At 41.0% G+C, this 17,969-nt stretch overlaps 1 protein-coding gene and 1 non-coding gene across 2 annotated transcripts; both read right to left on the minus strand.

Moving 5' to 3' along the window:
- Positions 1-5,032: 5,032 nt before the first annotated feature.
- LOC112085796 lies at positions 5,033-5,138 on the minus strand. The gene has a single exon (XR_002899090.1). It is a non-coding gene; the product is annotated as a small nucleolar RNA R71 (small nucleolar RNA).
- A 10,522-nt stretch (positions 5,139-15,660) lies between these two features.
- On the minus strand, positions 15,661-17,274 carry LOC112085385. Its single transcript, XM_024154598.1, has 5 exons — positions 17,032-17,274; positions 16,507-16,728; positions 15,919-16,380; positions 15,768-15,842; positions 15,661-15,669 (listed from the first exon to the last, which is right to left on the minus strand). Exons 1-5 carry the CDS (start codon positions 17,272-17,274, stop codon positions 15,661-15,663), a joined length of 1,011 nt encoding a protein of 336 aa, XP_024010366.1.
- Positions 17,275-17,969: the final 695 nt, after the last annotated feature.

A 17,969-nucleotide genomic window follows, 5' to 3' on the forward strand; every position in this document is an offset into this window, starting at 1 on the left:
TTGTTTTCTGAAACATGCTATCCCACCTAATTTCTTTAGAACATATCGAAAAATAATATAATAAATTTTGCGGGGGGAAATTGAAAAGAACTAGGGTTTGTGGGTTCTACTAAAAAATTCTATTCAGTTTTCAGAGTGAATAGAAACTGAAGGTCTCCACCAGCCTTTTATCGCCGGTGGACATTAGAAGGAGAAGTTCCCGATTTTGTCAATAAATCGAAGGAATAAGGAGTCGACATCGTTGATCAAGGACGGAATCAGAAGTAAAGGTAACCCCCGATTACTGTTAACTGAGATAATCCTGTCATCAGTGTCACTTATTTAGGATTTTGTACATTGTTCTCCTCTCAGATGGAAGAAGACGATTTTCCGAGGAGGATTATAACGGCCGGCGATGAACCTTGGGGTCAGAGAGTCATTACATACCAAAAATTCAGCATTATTCAGGATCTTCTTTCGGCGCTGGACGAAGACGAGATTGATTTCATTCGTCAATCTCCCCTGGGCAAATTACTGGATATACCCTCAATGCCGGCGTGGTCAGGAACATTTGGGTTGTTCCTGTTGTCCCGTCAGTTAGAAGTGAAGCGGAAGAACGATATATGGATTCTCTTCGCCGGTCACCCCATTAGGTTCTCTTTGCGAGAGTTCAAGATTGTTACTGGTCTAAACTGTGGAAGGTTTCCGGTGGATCTGTCCAAGAAGAGGAATACTGCTAACTATCCTATGTATAATAGACTATTTGATAAGAAAGAAGATGTCACCGTGGAGAGAGTAATTGCTATTCTGAAAGCTAAAAGAAGCCTGAGTAAAGAGAATCGATTGAGGATGGCATGTCTTGTCCTGGTCGATGGAATCCTCATTCCAACTGTTCATTACCCTCGTGTACGAGTTGTCAAAGAACATGCGGAAATGACTGAGGATCTAGAGACCTTTATGGAATATCCATAAGGCAGGTTATCTTTTGATATGATGATAACCTCGATAAAGGGTTTAGATTTGCGGAAACTTGCAAAAGCAAATGTCGCTGTACAAGGGTTGTTCGCTGCTCTTCAATTAGTGGTTTTGGAAGCTGTCCCAGAAATCGGTGATTGCCTGAATCCTGTAGGTTGAGGAGAGGTGGACTCAGATGATGATTTCATCCCACATCAGCGTCATCATCTTCAATTGAAACTAAGTCATACGCGCGAGGTCGATGAGGCCTGTGAGGTAAAAGCATTCATCTACCACCATTCGATAGTTGCAAAGTTTAATTCCGTATGTCTCCCTAGATGACTTACATCATAGCTAACATTGATAACTATTAGGAGGATACCTAGATATAGGTAACTGTGTTGCAATGAAAAGAAGGAATGTAATAGTAACTTAGAGCTAGCTTGATTAAAACGTCAACAATGTTATCGATACTTAGATTATAGTGCTAACAGGTGGGACAGAATAAGCGGAGAAATGGTTAACTATAAATGAGATAATTAGGACTTCAAATTGAAATACTGTAATATTACAAAAATCTGCCGATAAACACGTTATCATGCGAACTTAGTCATCCAGTATAATAAGTACCAATAGAATGTTATAGCCATATTCACTCCATTTCTTCTTGCTACCTTACAGGATCTAGTTACATGCATTATTCGGCCGAAGGTTGAATTTGATCCAGATGAGGAAGACCTTAGTTGGGCGGACGACCCAGCTGATCCAAAGGTCGACAAGATCTTGAAACTGATAGCTGAAGGTTTCAAGTTCACGAGTGAAATGTTCACTGGTGGTAAAAAACCATCCGAAATCGCTGTCAAAGTCTAAAAAAGGAGAGGCGTTGGTGGGAGGTCCGTTGTTGGCAAGAACTTCAAAGGGAAGGAGAAACGTTCGGTGGCATCTACTTCCACAACCGAGGAAGACAGATTGCCACGACTTCTCGATGAAAAATTAGCAGAGCATGACATCATTCAGAGAGAGATGTTCAGTGCCATACTCAAGTAAAATAACAAAGCTTTGCTTGCAGCCTTGCAGGACTGGTTTCTTGATAATACTGTTGTACAGGAACGTTATGCGTCCCAGACGGTGTCTGCCGACTCTGACTCAGCCGGTGAAAATGAAGGCAATAGGGCGAGGCAGAAAGGTCGCGTTAACGGTGCCAACAAAGACGGAGAGACAAAACTGAAAATCCTGCAAATGTAGGCTGTCATTCCCAAGCAGCGGCGGTGAATGGGGTCCATAGGGACAATGTTAATCGTGCTAATACTGTGAACGCGGAAACACCGATTCCTCGGAATCCAACTTCACCTTCGGCTGGGGACGACAACTCCACTGCTGATGACGGGGATCCAGACGACACCAACGCCTTTGGAATCGAGGTATATCAATTTTGTATCATATGAATTATGGGTAACTTAATTGACGGTGGAAAGGAGAGATGGTGGGTAGCTGTCATTGAAAATGATTTTTTTTTTGTTTCATGGCAATGTTCATGAGCACGAGGATGGTGATGCTGCGCACACTGATAACCAGGACGATGATAGAAGTACTGATGATCCATCACAACCGATGGACATGGCAGGAAACATCACCCGGGTCCACGAAGTGAGCAAGGAGCAGTCAGTGGAAGAGATTGCTGCATATTATTCAGAGGTTTCATTAATTTTTGGTTAACCTTATCAGCGCTAACTTACTTATCCATGAGACTTTACTATCATGAATATCTAGCTGTCAGGGTCAATGTAATGTAGGTAGCCTAACTGACGGTGAAAAGGAAAGATCTTCTGCAGCTGTTATTGAAGTCCAAAATTTTTGTTTCAGGTCAATGTTCACGAGGACGAGGATGGTGATGGTGCAAACACTGATATCCAGGATGGAGATAGAAGTACTGATGATCTTTCACAACTGATGGTTGTGGCAGGTGATAACACCGGATTTTGACCATTTTTATGGATCACTTTAATGTCTTTTACAGGTGTTTTTCCTCCATTTTCAAAGGTTTTCAAAGGATTTCTATGTTTCCGGATTTTAAAAGACTTTTCAGGTAATTTGGGATAAAGAGGCACAAATTGGAACAAAAAGACTCTTTTGGATAAATGCAGACCGTCAGAACTCTCATGGAGAGACGAAGACCTTCTCACCGTCTGATCACCCTCAAAATTGGACAACTTATAGAAGAATCAACCAGCTTTCAAATGCACTTGGTTTGGAGACATTCCAACGTTGGATCTCAAGATATTCCATTAGCCCTGGAGCCACTCAAAGACGGCGAGCAAGTCATGCGACCGAGGTCAACAGCCCATTTCCCGCGGTCAGTAGCCTCCCGACCGCGGCAAACCACCTATTCCCCGCGGTCACGTCACTCCCGACCGCGGCCATCAAACTCCGAACTAAAGCCCATATTTCTGAAGCCCAAAGTCATTCTCAGCCTCAATTCCGGAACCCTAGAGACCATGGAGTATTGAAGACTATAAATACTTGTCATTTAGGTCGTTTTTAGAGAGAATCCTTCATACTTTACAGAAACTTTTTTCCTTTAGCCGTTTTTATGCGATTTTTGTAGAAGATTTGTTCAAGTCCGAGTTCTTCAATAGAGAAGCTTTCTTCATCTCTTTTCTTTACTGTTTTTCATTACTTTTATTAAAACCGATGATGATGTCGACCTCAGCCATGTCTGAGTAGATCCCGAGTTGGGCTTAGGGTTCCCGAAAGGGGCTCTCATAATCGATTAAGACATCTAGGTTTATAGATCTGGGATTTCGACTTGTTCTCTGTTTATTCTTGTTCTTATTGCATGTATGCTTGATTGATCACCTAGTATCTGATCTAGATAGTTAGTGTTGCGAAAGTTTTCATTAAGTATCAGCCCTAGAATGAAACAGGCAATTTTTCCGTAGGAGTGGAAACCTACCTGCTTTCTAGGATAGATTTATTTACTTTCTCTAAGTTTTAATTTAATTTGTGACAAACAACCAACCTTTAAAACCAATCTAGTCTAGACATAAAGTTAAAAACCGTAGAAGAATACCAGGCACACAAATCTCTGTGGATTCGATCCCTAAATACTACAACTGATTAGCTGTGCACTTGCGGCTTTCATTTGTTTTTGTTAAGGGTAAAACTTGTTCCCTCACGCAGTTGACACGACATCAAGTTTTTGGCGCCGTTGCCGGGGATTCGTTTCGCTGCCTTTTGCTATTTTTCTTGTTTTAACTTCTGTTCTAGACACCTGATCTCTAGTTCTTTCTTAAAGTTTTTCTGAACTATCTTTCCCTTCTTTTGTTTTTCTCTGAATTGCATGAATACCAGGCGCAGACCTGTAGAAAACATTCCAATTCTAGACGAGATAGACAGGCACGAAAGAGAACTTCGAAGACTTAGACGAACGCAAGGAATGGCCAACGACGACCAGCCTGGAGATCCTATAAATCGAACTTTAAATATGGACCAAGACGGGTCCGAACATGGAGAAAATGAAGAGAATGATCACAGAGGAGGTGATATGCTCGACAAGATGGAGAGGAGGATGAGGTTCCTCCAAGAAACCACCAGAACCGCGAAAGAGAAGAACGTGAAGACCTTGATGCACCCATCAATGCAGCCGATGGTGACCACCAAGGAATGCAGCCGAATGGGCGCGTTAACCGCCCTGTTCAGCAAGCAAATCAACACCGAAGACAAGCCAGGAACCATCACATAGCTGATTTTGATGCACCTACTCAAAATTTTCATAACCGATCTGCAATTCAAGTCCCATTTCCGAACCGGAATGAGTTTGAAGTCAAGCCTCAAATCATCTCATTGGTGAAGCAAAACCAATTCCATGGAGTTCCTTCTGAACACCCAATGGACCATATCGAGCTCTTTGAAGAAATCTGCAGCATGATGAGAACAAACCAAGTTCCACCAGACTATTTAAAGTGTAAGTTGTTCCCTTTTTCATTAGCAGATAAATCTCACCGTTGGTTGAAATCTTTGCCTGCAGGATCGATTACTAATTGGGAAGAATGTAAAACTGCTTTCCTGAACCACTTCTATACTAAGTCAAGGTCGAATCAGTTGAGAACAAAGATCTCAAACTTTCAACAAGGGCCAACTGAATCTTTCTATGAAGCCTGAGAACGTTTTAAGGAGTATGAACGTGATTGCCCTCACTATGGATTTCATGGATCAAGCCTGCTGAGCACATTTTACCGAGGTTTGCAACCAAAATACAAACTTTCACTTGATACAGCTAGCAATTGAGATTTTGGACAAAAGACGATAGCCCAAGGAAGATCTCTCATCGAAAATTTGGCTCAAGCCAATAGCAATGATTGTCCTGAATACGATCGATCGACGAAGAAAATCGGAACAGACAACAAGGAGATAACTGAGTTGAAGAACTTGATGAGCCAGCTTCTGAAGAGCAACAATCGCTCAGTCCATGCTTGTGAGACCAACAATGGCGCAGAATGAAGGACCTAGTGATATTGATCACATTAATCAAGCCTTTCAAGAAGAAGATGTGAACTATGTAGGAGCACTGGTGCCATATCAAAATCGTTCCAACAATGGCCTCAACAACAACTTCCGGAATGCAAATTACAACAACCTCTCTTACCGCAATCCAAATGTGGAGAATCCTCAAGATCAGTACTACCCACCTCAGCAAAAATCCTTCCAAAATAAGTTTGAAGGTGGAAACTTCGGAGGAAGAGGACCATATCAAACGCGACAGCCATATAACTACCAAGGTACGGGTTTTACAATCAATTTGTACAACAGTAGGGAGTCACGACGAACCAGCTAGCTTCACAAATCGGTAGACTTGAACAGTCCATCCAACAGCTCGTTATGACGAACGAAAAAGCATCTAAAGACGTGAACGTGAAAGTCGACTGCATGTACAATGATCTGAACGGGAAGTTTGAATCTTTCTCTTCGCACGTCAAAAAACTAGACGTGCAAGTAGCCCAAACAGCCGACTCTATGAAGAGGCAAAGTGGAGTTCTTCCAGGAAGAGTTGAAGATAATCCTAAGAGGTTTTGCAACGCCATAACCACATTGCCCGAAGAAGAGGCCAGAACCAATAGAAAGAAAGAAGAAACCCCAATCTTTGTACCACTGTACAAGGATGTCGATGCCAAGCAGCCACCATTTAAGGTACTTGAACGATCACCGTTTCAAAGGCTTACAAAAGCCGATGATCCGGGACGTTTTGTTTTTCAATGTTTCATTTCAGGAATCAAGTTTACAGAATGCCTGTGCGATTCCGGAGCAAATGTCAACATCATGTCTAAGACATTTGCCGAGAAATTGTGCATAAAAACCTTAAGGACATCGACGGTTAAGGTTATTTTTGGAGATTCATCTCAAAAAGATACTGAAGGGGCGATTCATGATCTACAAGTTTTAGTGGGAGACAAGATTGTTCCAGCAGATTTCCAAGTCCTGGAGATGGATAAAGACAAGGAGAGGCCACTCATTTTTGGGAGACCATTCCTAGCTACAGTAGGAGCAGTAATCGATCACGCAAACCGGCATGCTGTTTTCCTCAATGTGGATCGCAGAAGGTACTATCCGACTATCTTAGACGATTTTCCAAGCAAGGGAAACAGGCCGAAGGAGAAAGAAAAAGAGAAGCTGAAATCTTTTGCAAAGATCCAGATCATCATTCCACCAGATGCAACAGAAACTAGTGAGAACCAAATCAAGGAGCTGATCGAAAACACAAAAAGGGTTTTAAACAATGTTAAAAGTCCGAAAGAAGAGTAAAGGAAAGAAGACGGCTCCTCAAGGAGAAGAAGTTAAACCTCCAGCGACCAGAAGCGATAAAGGCACTTCAACTGGAGTGCCATTCAAATCAGCCTGATTAGTCATGCTTACGTCGAGCTAAACGACTTAAAACAAAATCGCTTAATGGGAGGCAACCCATTTAGGTATTTTTTCTTTTAGTTTTCTTTTCCTTTTTACAATTTATTCTTTCTTTTTCTTTTAAGTTTCAGGTATTTTATAAGACAAAAACACAAAAAAATCAGAAAATTAGAAAAACCAAGAAGAAAAGGTTAGGTTTTTAGCTGCTCGGTCCAGCAAAGACCAGAAAGATGGACAAAGGCCGCAGGAGAAGGAGCCGCGGTCGCGACCGACCGACCCGGGGCCAAGGGTGCATCGACCGCGGCACCGTAAATGTGATCGCTGCCGAGCCCTCAATCACCGCGGTCGCGTGTCTCCTGACCGCGGCCGTTGGTCGTTGAGGTGACGACGCGGATTTCTGCCGCTTTTCGAAGTTTTCCAGTGATTTCTGAAGTATTCCCGGTAAAACCCGTAAAGATTCTCCGTAAGTTTTAAACTTTCCTAACGTGCAAGACAAGAAAGGTAAGTTCCTGTAAACTTAAAAATTTCCAGAAATTTTCTGTTTTTGCTACAAAAACGCTATTTAAAGAAAAGAAACACACTTTTTGGATCAAAACTCCTTTTTCTCTTCTCTTCCAAAAGACTTGGAGATTTAGGAGATAGAACACATTTTTCAATTCTTAAGCTTTTTAAGAGGTTCTTGGCTCAAACCTCACTCTTTTTCAAAGCTGATTTCAATTCTGCCATCAAATCTCTATTTCCAGCAAGGTATGAAGCTCAAACTCGTCATTTTTACTTGATTTTTGAACTTAGGGTTTTCTTTAAAAACCCAAATCTTGGTCTATTGATGGTGGAAATAGCTTAAGAACAATAGATTATCTTTTTAGATTATCTAAAAATCGATTTTAACACCTAGCTTAAGAGGAATTGAGATTTTTGAGATTTGGATTCTACATGCTTTATAAAAATCGAATTTGGAACAGCAAAATTGATGAATCTGATTTAGTCTCGTGTGATTAGTGATTAGTGTTGGGTAATCTTTAGATTTACATGGAAATTGCTCATAAAAACCGATTTTTAGAAGATTTCTATGTTGAGAAAACCAAAAATCCGAATCTAGTCATGAACTACTTGATTTCTCTGATTTAATGTTAATTCTGCTTGCTCATGGTTATAATTAATCTCTTTATACTAGTATTAGTATAACTGATCTTAATGTGTTAAAATCAGCATCCATATTCACTCTTTTTCCAAGAATCATTTCGTTTCGCAGAAAAATGGAACAAACCAGATCCCGAAGAAGCCGTGCAGCTCTGAGGACATTCCCGATGATGCTACTCTAGGAGAGTACATGCTGAACCAAGCCAGACCGAGAATGAGAAACTATGTGATGAGATTGCTCCAGCACTCAAGAGAAACACGAGCAGCTCCTGAGCCACCACAGATTCGATACATTGGTAGGGAGACAAACCCAAGAGTGGACTACGCAAGACGTTTCAAGAAGCTGAACATCAAACCCACGCCTTGCATTGATTATCATACACTTGAGATGATTGGGATCAGAGAGGATGTGATCTGGTACATCGATGCACTTAAGCTGAGACCCTACATGGAGCTGAACCTTCCAACTTATCCTGAGCTAGTCCGCGAGTTCTTAGCAACTATTACACTCCACCACACGAAGAGGAGGAACCCCAGAGCATCAGATGGCATCTTGTCATTCTCTATCCGCGGACAACCTTACTCGCTCACCATTTCTGAGCTTTGCGAAGCTCTTAAGCTTCCATACACCGATGGCATTTACCTTGAAGATGAATCCGATTTTAACTTGTGGAGAGAGATGGGTCATGGAGTCTATGATAGCGGGAGATCCAAGTCAGCCCTTCTTACTCATCCAGCAGTGAGAGTTGTGCACAAACTCTTAGCACACACGATTTTGTCTAGAGCCAACATGGGATGTGTTTTGAAGACTGAGCTCATTACACTTCAGATTCCATTTATGGACGACCCACGACTTGCCTGCTTTGCCTGGATCATAGCACAGAACATGGTAAAGGTGAAGCATGATTTACATGGTTGCGAGGACGTTACTCCAGCTTACGGGAGTGCTATTACAGCGATACTACAGGCTGTAGGATTCGATTTCTCATCTGATGATCCACTCCCCGATGTCTGGTATGACCTACTTTATCTCTCTCGCGATCACACTATCTCTCGTGCCGCTTTCGATCCAGACAGGTTTCGTTACAAGTATTGCACTGGCACTGAGGAGCACCGAGTCAGCTTGCCTTCAGCATCTGTCCGGAGATTGTGTAACGGAGGACGTCCGCGATGGACTCCAGAACCCGATGATTTTCTGCCATCTGTACCTCGCCTACCATTCACCATTGGCCAATACATAATGGCCAAGGCGAAGCGTGATGCAGCTGCGGCCCGTGCTCACTTCCAGCCATTTGTTTCGACCGGCCACACCTCATCATCTACATCATCACACACACATTCTGATCTGGAGCGCAGAGTTGAGAGACAGGGACGACGCTTTGAGCGTGTTGTCACCTTTCTACAGGAGCAGCACCAGTTTGCAGCCGACACATCGGAGGACGAGTGATTGATCAGCACTTCACTACCATCACGGTTCTATCATCATTTTCTTTTCTTTTATCTTATTTTATTTCGCTTTTATCCACCATCTTCTCACCAACTTTTTCACACTGGGGACATTGTGATTTAAGTCTGGGAAGGATGTCTATCCGTACTAATCATTTTCTTGCTTTTGTTTTTTAATTTCAAGCATTTTTTTAATTTTAATATGTAACCTATTCGACATTAATTATTTTTCAGGAATGTTTGACGCAAAACTATGATGATTTAGACCTGCACACTTCTACACTATGCATGATAGCTCATTTGTGGTTAGCACTAGACTAGGCGGTAGCTAGAGTACTTGCACTACGAACTCCCACCAGAGGACTTCTATTCATGGAGATTCTTTCTGACAGGATATACTAGCTCATTTTATTTGACCTTAATATTGACATCTAATTTTCTCATCATTGATTTTAGGCAGGCATCGACATACACATCTAGGACGTCTTTTACCCTCACTTTTACCACTTTTTGTCTTCCTAGATGACCAGTTTATCTTTATCTGGTACCATACCCTAAACCCGAAACCCTTGTTTTCAATCCTCATGCATTCTCTCTTTAGTTTATATCAGCATATATGTGCAAAAACGTCGGAGAGAAGAGGAGCGACGCAGTTTTCAGTCACTCGAAAAGGAGACCGAATGGAATTGGGAAAGAAGAGTATCAGAAACCTCATGAAGCTTTACAAGACAGATATTAACTGGTTATTTCGTGCTCTCTAAGACTCTATATCTAAAGGTGTTCTCTCTCTTCAAAAAAAAAAAAACGAATGAAAAGAGAGAGGGAAACAAAAACCCTAATGAGTCTTAGATTGTCGAAATTTGTGGAGCAATAAGCAACCACTATTCGTTTAAGGAGCTATGGTTTTGAAAGATTTACAAAAATTTTTAAGTCTGGGGGAGTTAGGAGAGAACCTGAGGAAGAAGACCAGGAATCTATGGCAAGAAGAAAGTGACTGAAAACTGTGGATACCAACAGTTTCACTCTCTCTTGCGGTTTTGCATAATATCCTGCATCCTCCAGATCTTCAGGTAACCCGTAAACACTTTAAGCCTTACCCCTAGAATAATCCTTTTTGACACCTAACCTAGATTGCCTTGCCTAGACTTTCTTTGATGAGAACCATTGAGATTTTTAATGAATGTTAAGAGCTAGTTGACTGGAAGTTAGATCTTAGTGCATAGATTTCCGCATGGCGGATTAACAGACTAGTTATGTCTGTATTGCTAGTGAGAATTTTCTAGGCTATTCCCGATTGATGCATACTGATTGATATTGGTATAGAAGTTTGGTCTCTGAGATTTTGTTTAGTTCCTGCGTTTTTCAAACCTCTTGCCGAGATTTAGCCTTTTTTTTGTTTGAGGACAAACAAAAGACTAAGTCTGGGGGAGTTGATAACACCGGATTTTGACCATTTTTATGGATCACTTTAATATCTTTTACAGGTGTTTTTACTCCATTTTCAAAGGTTTTCAAAGGATTTCTATGTTTTCAGATTTTAAAATACTTTTCAGGTAATTTGGGATAAAGAGGCACAAATTGGAACAAAAAGACTCTTTTGGATAAATGCAGACCGTCATAACTCTCATGGAGAGACGAAGACCTTCTCACCGTCTGATCACCCTCAAAATTGGATAACTTATAGAAGAATCAACCAGCTTTCAAATGCACTTGGTTTGGAGACATTCCAACGGTTGGATCTCAAGATATTCCATTAGCTCCGGAGCCACTTGAAGACGGCCAGCAAGTCACGCGACCGTGGCCAACAGCCCATTTCCCGCAGTCAGAAGCCTCCCGACTGTGGCCAACCACCTATTCCCCGTGGTCACGTCACTCCCGACCACGGCCATCAAACTCCGAACTAAAGCCCATATTTCTGAAGCCCAAAGTCATTCTCAGCCTCAATTCCGGAACCCTAGAGACCATGGAGTATTGAAGACTACAAATACTTGTCATTTAGGTCGTTTTTAGAGAGAACCCTTCATACTTTACAGAAACCCTTTTCCTTTAGCCGTTTTTATGCGATTTTTGTAAAAGATTTGTTCAAGTCCGAGTTCTTGAATAGAGAAGCTTTCTTCATCTCTTTTCTTTACTGTTTTTCATTACTTTTATTAAAACCGATGATGATGTCGACCTTAGCCATGTCTGAGTAGATCCCGAGTTGGGCTTAAGGTTCCCGAAAGAGGATCTCATAATCGATTAAGACATCTAGGTTTATAGATCTGAGATTTCGACTTGTTCTCTGTTTATTCTTGTTCTTATTGCATGTATGCTTGATTGATCACCTAGTATCTGATCTAGATAGTTAGTGTTGCGAAAGTTTTCATTAAGTATCAGCCCTTAATGAAACAGGCAATTTTTCCGTAGGAGTGGAAACCTACCTGCAGCGAGATCGTGAGTATTGATGAGTCTTGTGCAGCTCTTGCGTTCTCTCCCTTCTAGGGCCAGAGTGGAAACCTACTGGTCATGGTTACGAGAAACAGTTGGTTATGATCACGACAGTGACGTAGTCATACCGCCGTACTCTAACTCTAGAACCCTATATATCGATATCCGTCAATCCCAATCTATCTAGCCTAGTGTCAAAACCGATTATGATCCCTTAGAGTTCCCAAAAGCTCAGCGTTTTTAGCCATAGTTTACAAATCAATCGATTTTTATTTGTTTATTTAGATCTGCATTTCAATTGCTTTAGTTTAATAATTTTACTTGCTTTACTTGCTTTGCATTCGATTTTTCTACTTGCTTTCTAGGATAGATTTATTTACTTTCTTTAAGTTTTAGTTTAATTTGTGACAAACAACCAACCTATAAAACCAATCTAGTCTAGATATAAAGTTAAAAACCGTAGAAGAATACCAGACACACAAATCTCTGTGGATTTGATCCCTAAATACTACAACTGATTAGCTGTGCACTTCCGGCTTTCATTTGTTTTTGTTAAGGGTAAAACTTGTTCCCTCACGCAGTTGACACGACATCAGCAGGAAACACCACCCGGGTACAAGAAGTGAGTAAGGAGCAGTCGGTGAAAGAGATTGCTGCATATTATTCAGAGGTATCATAAATTTTAGATAACTTATTCAGCGCTAACTTAGTTATACATGATACTTTATTATCTTTTAAATATAGTTCTCATGAAAAATGCTATATGTAGGATAATGTTTGCAAAGGGGGAGACAAAACTCAGACACCATGCGTCGAGGAGGGTAAAAAGGGGGTACAATCTGTAAGTTACATGTTATATGTTATAACTTTACTTAAATTTTTGGTTACGTTTACAGATTTTGCGATTTAACATGTAATAATGTTACCAATTTTTGTTTTGTTCATCTAGGAAATCAATGCTGCAAATATTAACAGTATTTCCATCGAGGGGTCCAATGTCCTAACTCATCCCGAGGGTGTCAGCCATACTGACAATGATACCATTATCTCGGAGGGAACAGAAACCAGCTCAGCCTTAGTTGTTTATCAGGTTAACATTATTGTCTTGTACCTATGAATATATAGGTCAGTGTTGCTAATGATTTTGCAATTTAATATAGGGGGTTGGAGAGACGGAGAATATAAAGGAAGCCGAGGCGGACGCTGATGAGACAACAGCTGAGAAGAAGGTGTGATAATGTTTGGAAGAATAAATTTCAAATTAGATAACAAAGATATATGTCATTTTTCATATTTTTATGCTGGTACAGGGACTAGGTCAAGTTGGAGGTTGTTTCAGTGTTTTGGGGGAGTCAATACCTGATTACACTAGAAAAAGCAAGCGCCCCCGTGTTGTTTCCTCAAGGATAGACGAGCGTTTCCAATGTGACAAGAGATTGAAGACACTCATAGGTCATGAAACCGAAGCCGGCGTCGCCAAGGCCAGAAAACTGGACGAGAAAGTTCAATTGGCAATTGGGACAGTAAAAAGGGTTGTCCCTGAACTACTTAACTGGACACCAATTTATATGAGTTGGCTAATTCTGGTTCCTCTAACAGATCACTGAACCTGGGAAATCTGATGATGTTGTCAGCAAAAGACTTCATCGATCTATTAGAAAGAAAGAAAAACACCCCTGCCAAGGTATTCAGTGCATTAGAAAGAAAGAAAAACACCCCTCACATTAGATAAATAAAACATATTAAGGGTAACTGTTATTGACGGATCTGGGTTATTGTCAGGTGATGGATGGGCTCATACGGTTTTCGCGCCACATGCTGCGAGTCGACATGGAGGATGGTGTAGGGCTGAGAGTTGAACTTCTAGACACAAAATTCGTTTCTCAGTTAACCAAGTTATACCCCAGGTTCATCAAATCTCCTGGTAGAGAAGAATTCCCTTTCACCAAAACGGTGATAGATATGGTTAATGGTGTAGACGACGTCGACCGTGTGCAATTGTATGAGGAGGCTGACATCGTCTACTTACCTTTCAACTTCAACCAGCGGCACTGGGTGACACTGGCTGTAGATCTGAAAGCCAAAAAGATCTTTGTTTTGGACTGCAACATGGCCCTCATCAACGAAACCAGGCTTGTGGACGAGCTGCAGCCCATAGCCACTATGCTCCCTTATTTATTCAAATTGGTGGCTGCTAATATGGAGATGTTTCAAGTTGAGATATCACCATTTTCTATCGAAAAGGTCACTGGTATCCACCAAATCGATTCCCCAAATGATTCTGGTATGTATTCTATTTTCCTTCTCCAAACTCATGCAGTCGGCGGAATAGACGGGTGTAGACAGTTCGAAGTTCAACTACTGGAAAGCGAGACAAAGAAAATGATTTCTGCATTGATCAAGCATTATACTTTCTAGATACCTAAACTGATATTATCATGTAACAAAAATTATCATGTAACTCCATCTCCATCTGACGTGTGTACTCTCCCTCCTATCATTTGGTTCTGTAGAACCTAAACTGATATGCTTCTCGCTCCTCTTTTCGTTCTTTACTTGTTAAGACTACGTATTTGTCACTGTTTATTTGTACTTTCGCCTCTCAAGCATGGTTTTTGGAACTATTTATTTCAACATTCGCATCGCGAGCACGTACAACCACCCATCGGCTAACTAGCTGACATGCTGAATTGATATCTTAATGACAAGATAACGTTATTACCTGTCATTATGTGTCATCGAATGTATACATCCATTACCACAAGCTATCTGTTATACTTATCACGTTCACCTAACTGTAAGTTAACATAGTTAACTCGTTCTCAGCATTAATAGTTTACCATCACTTTTTAAGCATACAGTTAGCTCGTTCTCAGACTTACCAGGATTCGTTGTTCGCTTACATCACTTTTTAAGCAATGTGCTGACTATCTTTGCCCGCATTCAGTATGCCGTCAATCAGCTAATTCTTGCAATTAAAAATACCCGACTTGTTATCAGTATTTTACGATTGTCCTACAATGTTGATAACTTAAGACTACATAGAACATGTATCCACATTAGATCAAAATTAATCATTCATTCATTCCAAGGTAGAGTTTTAGGTTTGAGTAAAGCGGTCTAACACTCTTCACTATTGTAGCTAATCATTCATTCCCATAGTTTTGATTTAGGGAAAAAACCCCATCTTTGGCAACATACATGATGTCACTAACCTATTCATTCCGCTAGCCTACACTTAACTAATTAAGGTTTCTGAATAACTCACACTAAAGATAGTCTCGTTAGCTGCAATTTACGCTCGTCAGAACACCAAATGTTTAATTGCCAATGAACATAAATTATCTAAACAATATAGCGCGCCGACCAAAGTTATCTAGATATCTAATATACATGATAATAATGTTAACACAACTCTGATCGTAGCGATAATAATGTTAGCATTAACTCTGTTCGATATAAGAAAGAGAAATTTACATTTAGTAAACCATAACAGCATTGCATATATCACAAGGAAAGTAGGACACAGCCAAAAGATGCAAACGGATACTACAATGATTAGAAGCTGCCACATGCAACGTACAAAATAACTAAGTTTGCAATATGACCCCAGGGCTGTTGTATATTAGCTAAGGGGGTCATCTCAAACTCAATTCAGAAAGTTTTATAACTTAGCGATCATATTACACAGAAAAAGGTGATCACTAATACCAACTTTACTTAACACCCAACCATGTCCGTATTTTACATCTTCTAGCCTGTTGGAGTTGTTGCCGCTATATACAACCAAACTGCAAGTTATCCCCCATCATAGTTTTAAGTTTCCTGTAAGCACAAAATTACCGCTTTAATTGTACACACCAAATTTTTACCAAATGCGCAACCAAACAGGGTATGTATAGAACTATACGTCACATGCGTACCGGTATGGGGCCCTTGCAAGTGGATTTGTTATGTCCACGGACACGGCATCTTGTGCAACGACGCCTCGCCACTCTCTGCAGTTAACCATGTTATCACAACCTAAACTAAAAAAAAAATGGATTCCACATCTGCTTCTATTTATTTACTTACCTTGAATTCACCCTTAGAGAATATACGCGTCTTTTTAGGTCTTCCAGGGGGACGACGGACATTGGGAGGGCCGAGCCTCACCTTGCCAGACTCATTAGTAGTACGTTCCAGGGTGTCTATGTCGGGCACTGGCATTATCATTGCTTCATACGCAAGTCTGCGATATTGAACGGTGTAATGGATATTTACCAGAGTCTCTACTCGAACCCCATCCCTAATACCTGCTGCAATGGCGTGTTCGCAAGGTATCCCTAGGAGTTGGAATGCTCTACAGGTGCAAGATTGCTCCCACAAGTGAACAGCATATGCAATATCCATTGCGTCGCGAACTTCATATACGCCGTCCCCTATCTTCATTACGAAATAACCAGCAGATTTCTTGAAGTTTTCCATCATCATTTCCTTCACCTTGGGATTCACGATGTCTGTGTCCTTGTTAGCTGTTTCACGCCTTAGTGCAAACTATGAAACAAGCGTTGTCCGAATTGTTTCTAGAATGGAGATTACCGGAATATCACGAGCCTTAGTTAGCACATTGTTTAGCGATTCCGAGATATTACTTGTCATGATGTTGTATCAATCACCAACGAAATGTGACCGTGTCCAATGCTCGAAACCGATCCTCGCTAGATACGCTGCGCATTCTGGGTCGGTATTCTTTATCTCCTCGAAAATCCTGTCGAATTCACTCAAACGGTATGCACGACCTGTCTGGGATGTCAACTCACTCAGCATTTCAGATTTAAAGTTGGTGACCACATTTCGTTGCAAATGGACAATACATGCGCCATGTGAAGACATCGGGTAAACCTAATAACAAAAACGTTTACCAATTAACAGATAATAATGATAGTTGGTTAATAGTAAACAATGGGCCGTTATACTAATAGTATTGTAATGTCAATTCAGTTAACGTTACTTTGGTACGCAATATATCAGATAACTTACGCAGATAACTTAGACACCGTTAATTTCTGGTTTAAATTAATATTGCAAAACTAGGATGGCCTATAGCTTTACGCAGATAACATAGATAACCATAACTTCGTTAGGAGATAACATAGTTGTATTCAACATTGCTAACTTGATTTTTACGGCTATTAGGAGACAAACCTTACGAATTGCGGTATAGATCGATGAATGGCGATCTGAGACAAACACCAAATCTGGCTCGTGGGGAACAATTTCTGTCAGCTTCCACAGAAACCACTCCCATGCATCGTCATTCTCGCTATCAACAACCGCGAACCCTAGAGGGTACACTTGAAAGTTACCGTCCTGTGCGCTGGCAGCTACAAGGCATCCGCCATATCTGTTTCGTAGATGGGTGCCGTCTATCACGATGACTTTGCGCATGTACTTATACACCAGACGGATCTGTCTCTGTTTTAAGACCGATGACCGAGTTGGGATTTGCTTCCAAAAAGAGCTTGAAGTACGCTGGGACCAATGCGTAACTTCCCATTGCAGACCCCAAAGCACGATCCATAGCTATTTCTCGTGCTCTCCAAGCTTTCCAGTAGCTAATGTGGAGGCTAAATTCTTGTCGCCAAAGCCGACGCAGCTCAAACGCATGTGGTCCTCTACCTTCAACACCATACTTTGCTCGCATTAAATCACCGATAACAGTATATGTTGCCTGGCGGTGATAGTTCCCTCTAACATCAACGCTGCAAGTATGTTACAGGTGAACGCTACGGACCTCATATCTAATACTACCCTCCATACGGGCTGCATATACGCGTCAAGGACATGTTTCACCTACGTAGATTACGACGACTACGTTGGGACACGACTTGTCGTACTTAAAGTTGAACTTGTTATTGATGGCGTGGATGTGAAGCTTCAGTTTGCAGTCTTCCTTGTTTTTGAAGACCCGGCCAAGAAATATATCATCGCCTTCATAATCAATGTCGTGCAAAGCTCGTACTAAAGCATCTGCGATAACCAATATATTTTTAATTATCAGATAACTTTTACAATTTATCAGATAACGTAATTAACAGGTGTTTAGGAAATATCGTAGTTATCAGATAACCTAATTAACCATG

Source organism: Eutrema salsugineum, unplaced genomic scaffold (assembly GCF_000478725.1).
Source record: "Eutrema salsugineum unplaced genomic scaffold, Eutsalg1_0 scaffold_3, whole genome shotgun sequence".
In the NCBI taxonomy this organism is placed as follows: domain Eukaryota; kingdom Viridiplantae; phylum Streptophyta; class Magnoliopsida; order Brassicales; family Brassicaceae; genus Eutrema; species Eutrema salsugineum.

Coding starts and splice junctions, on each gene's coding strand:
- LOC112085385 (XM_024154598.1), bottom strand. CDS start 17,274: ATGCGCAAAGTCATCGTGATAGACGGCACCCATCTACGAAACAGATAT. Junction 16,381..16,506: donor ATTGGACACGGTCACATTTC/GTTGGTGATTGA, acceptor CTTGTTTCATAG/TTTGCACTAAGGCGTGAAAC. Junction 15,843..15,918: donor TCTCTAAGGGTGAATTCAAG/GTAAGTAAATAA, acceptor GGTTAACTGCAG/AGAGTGGCGAGGCGTCGTTG.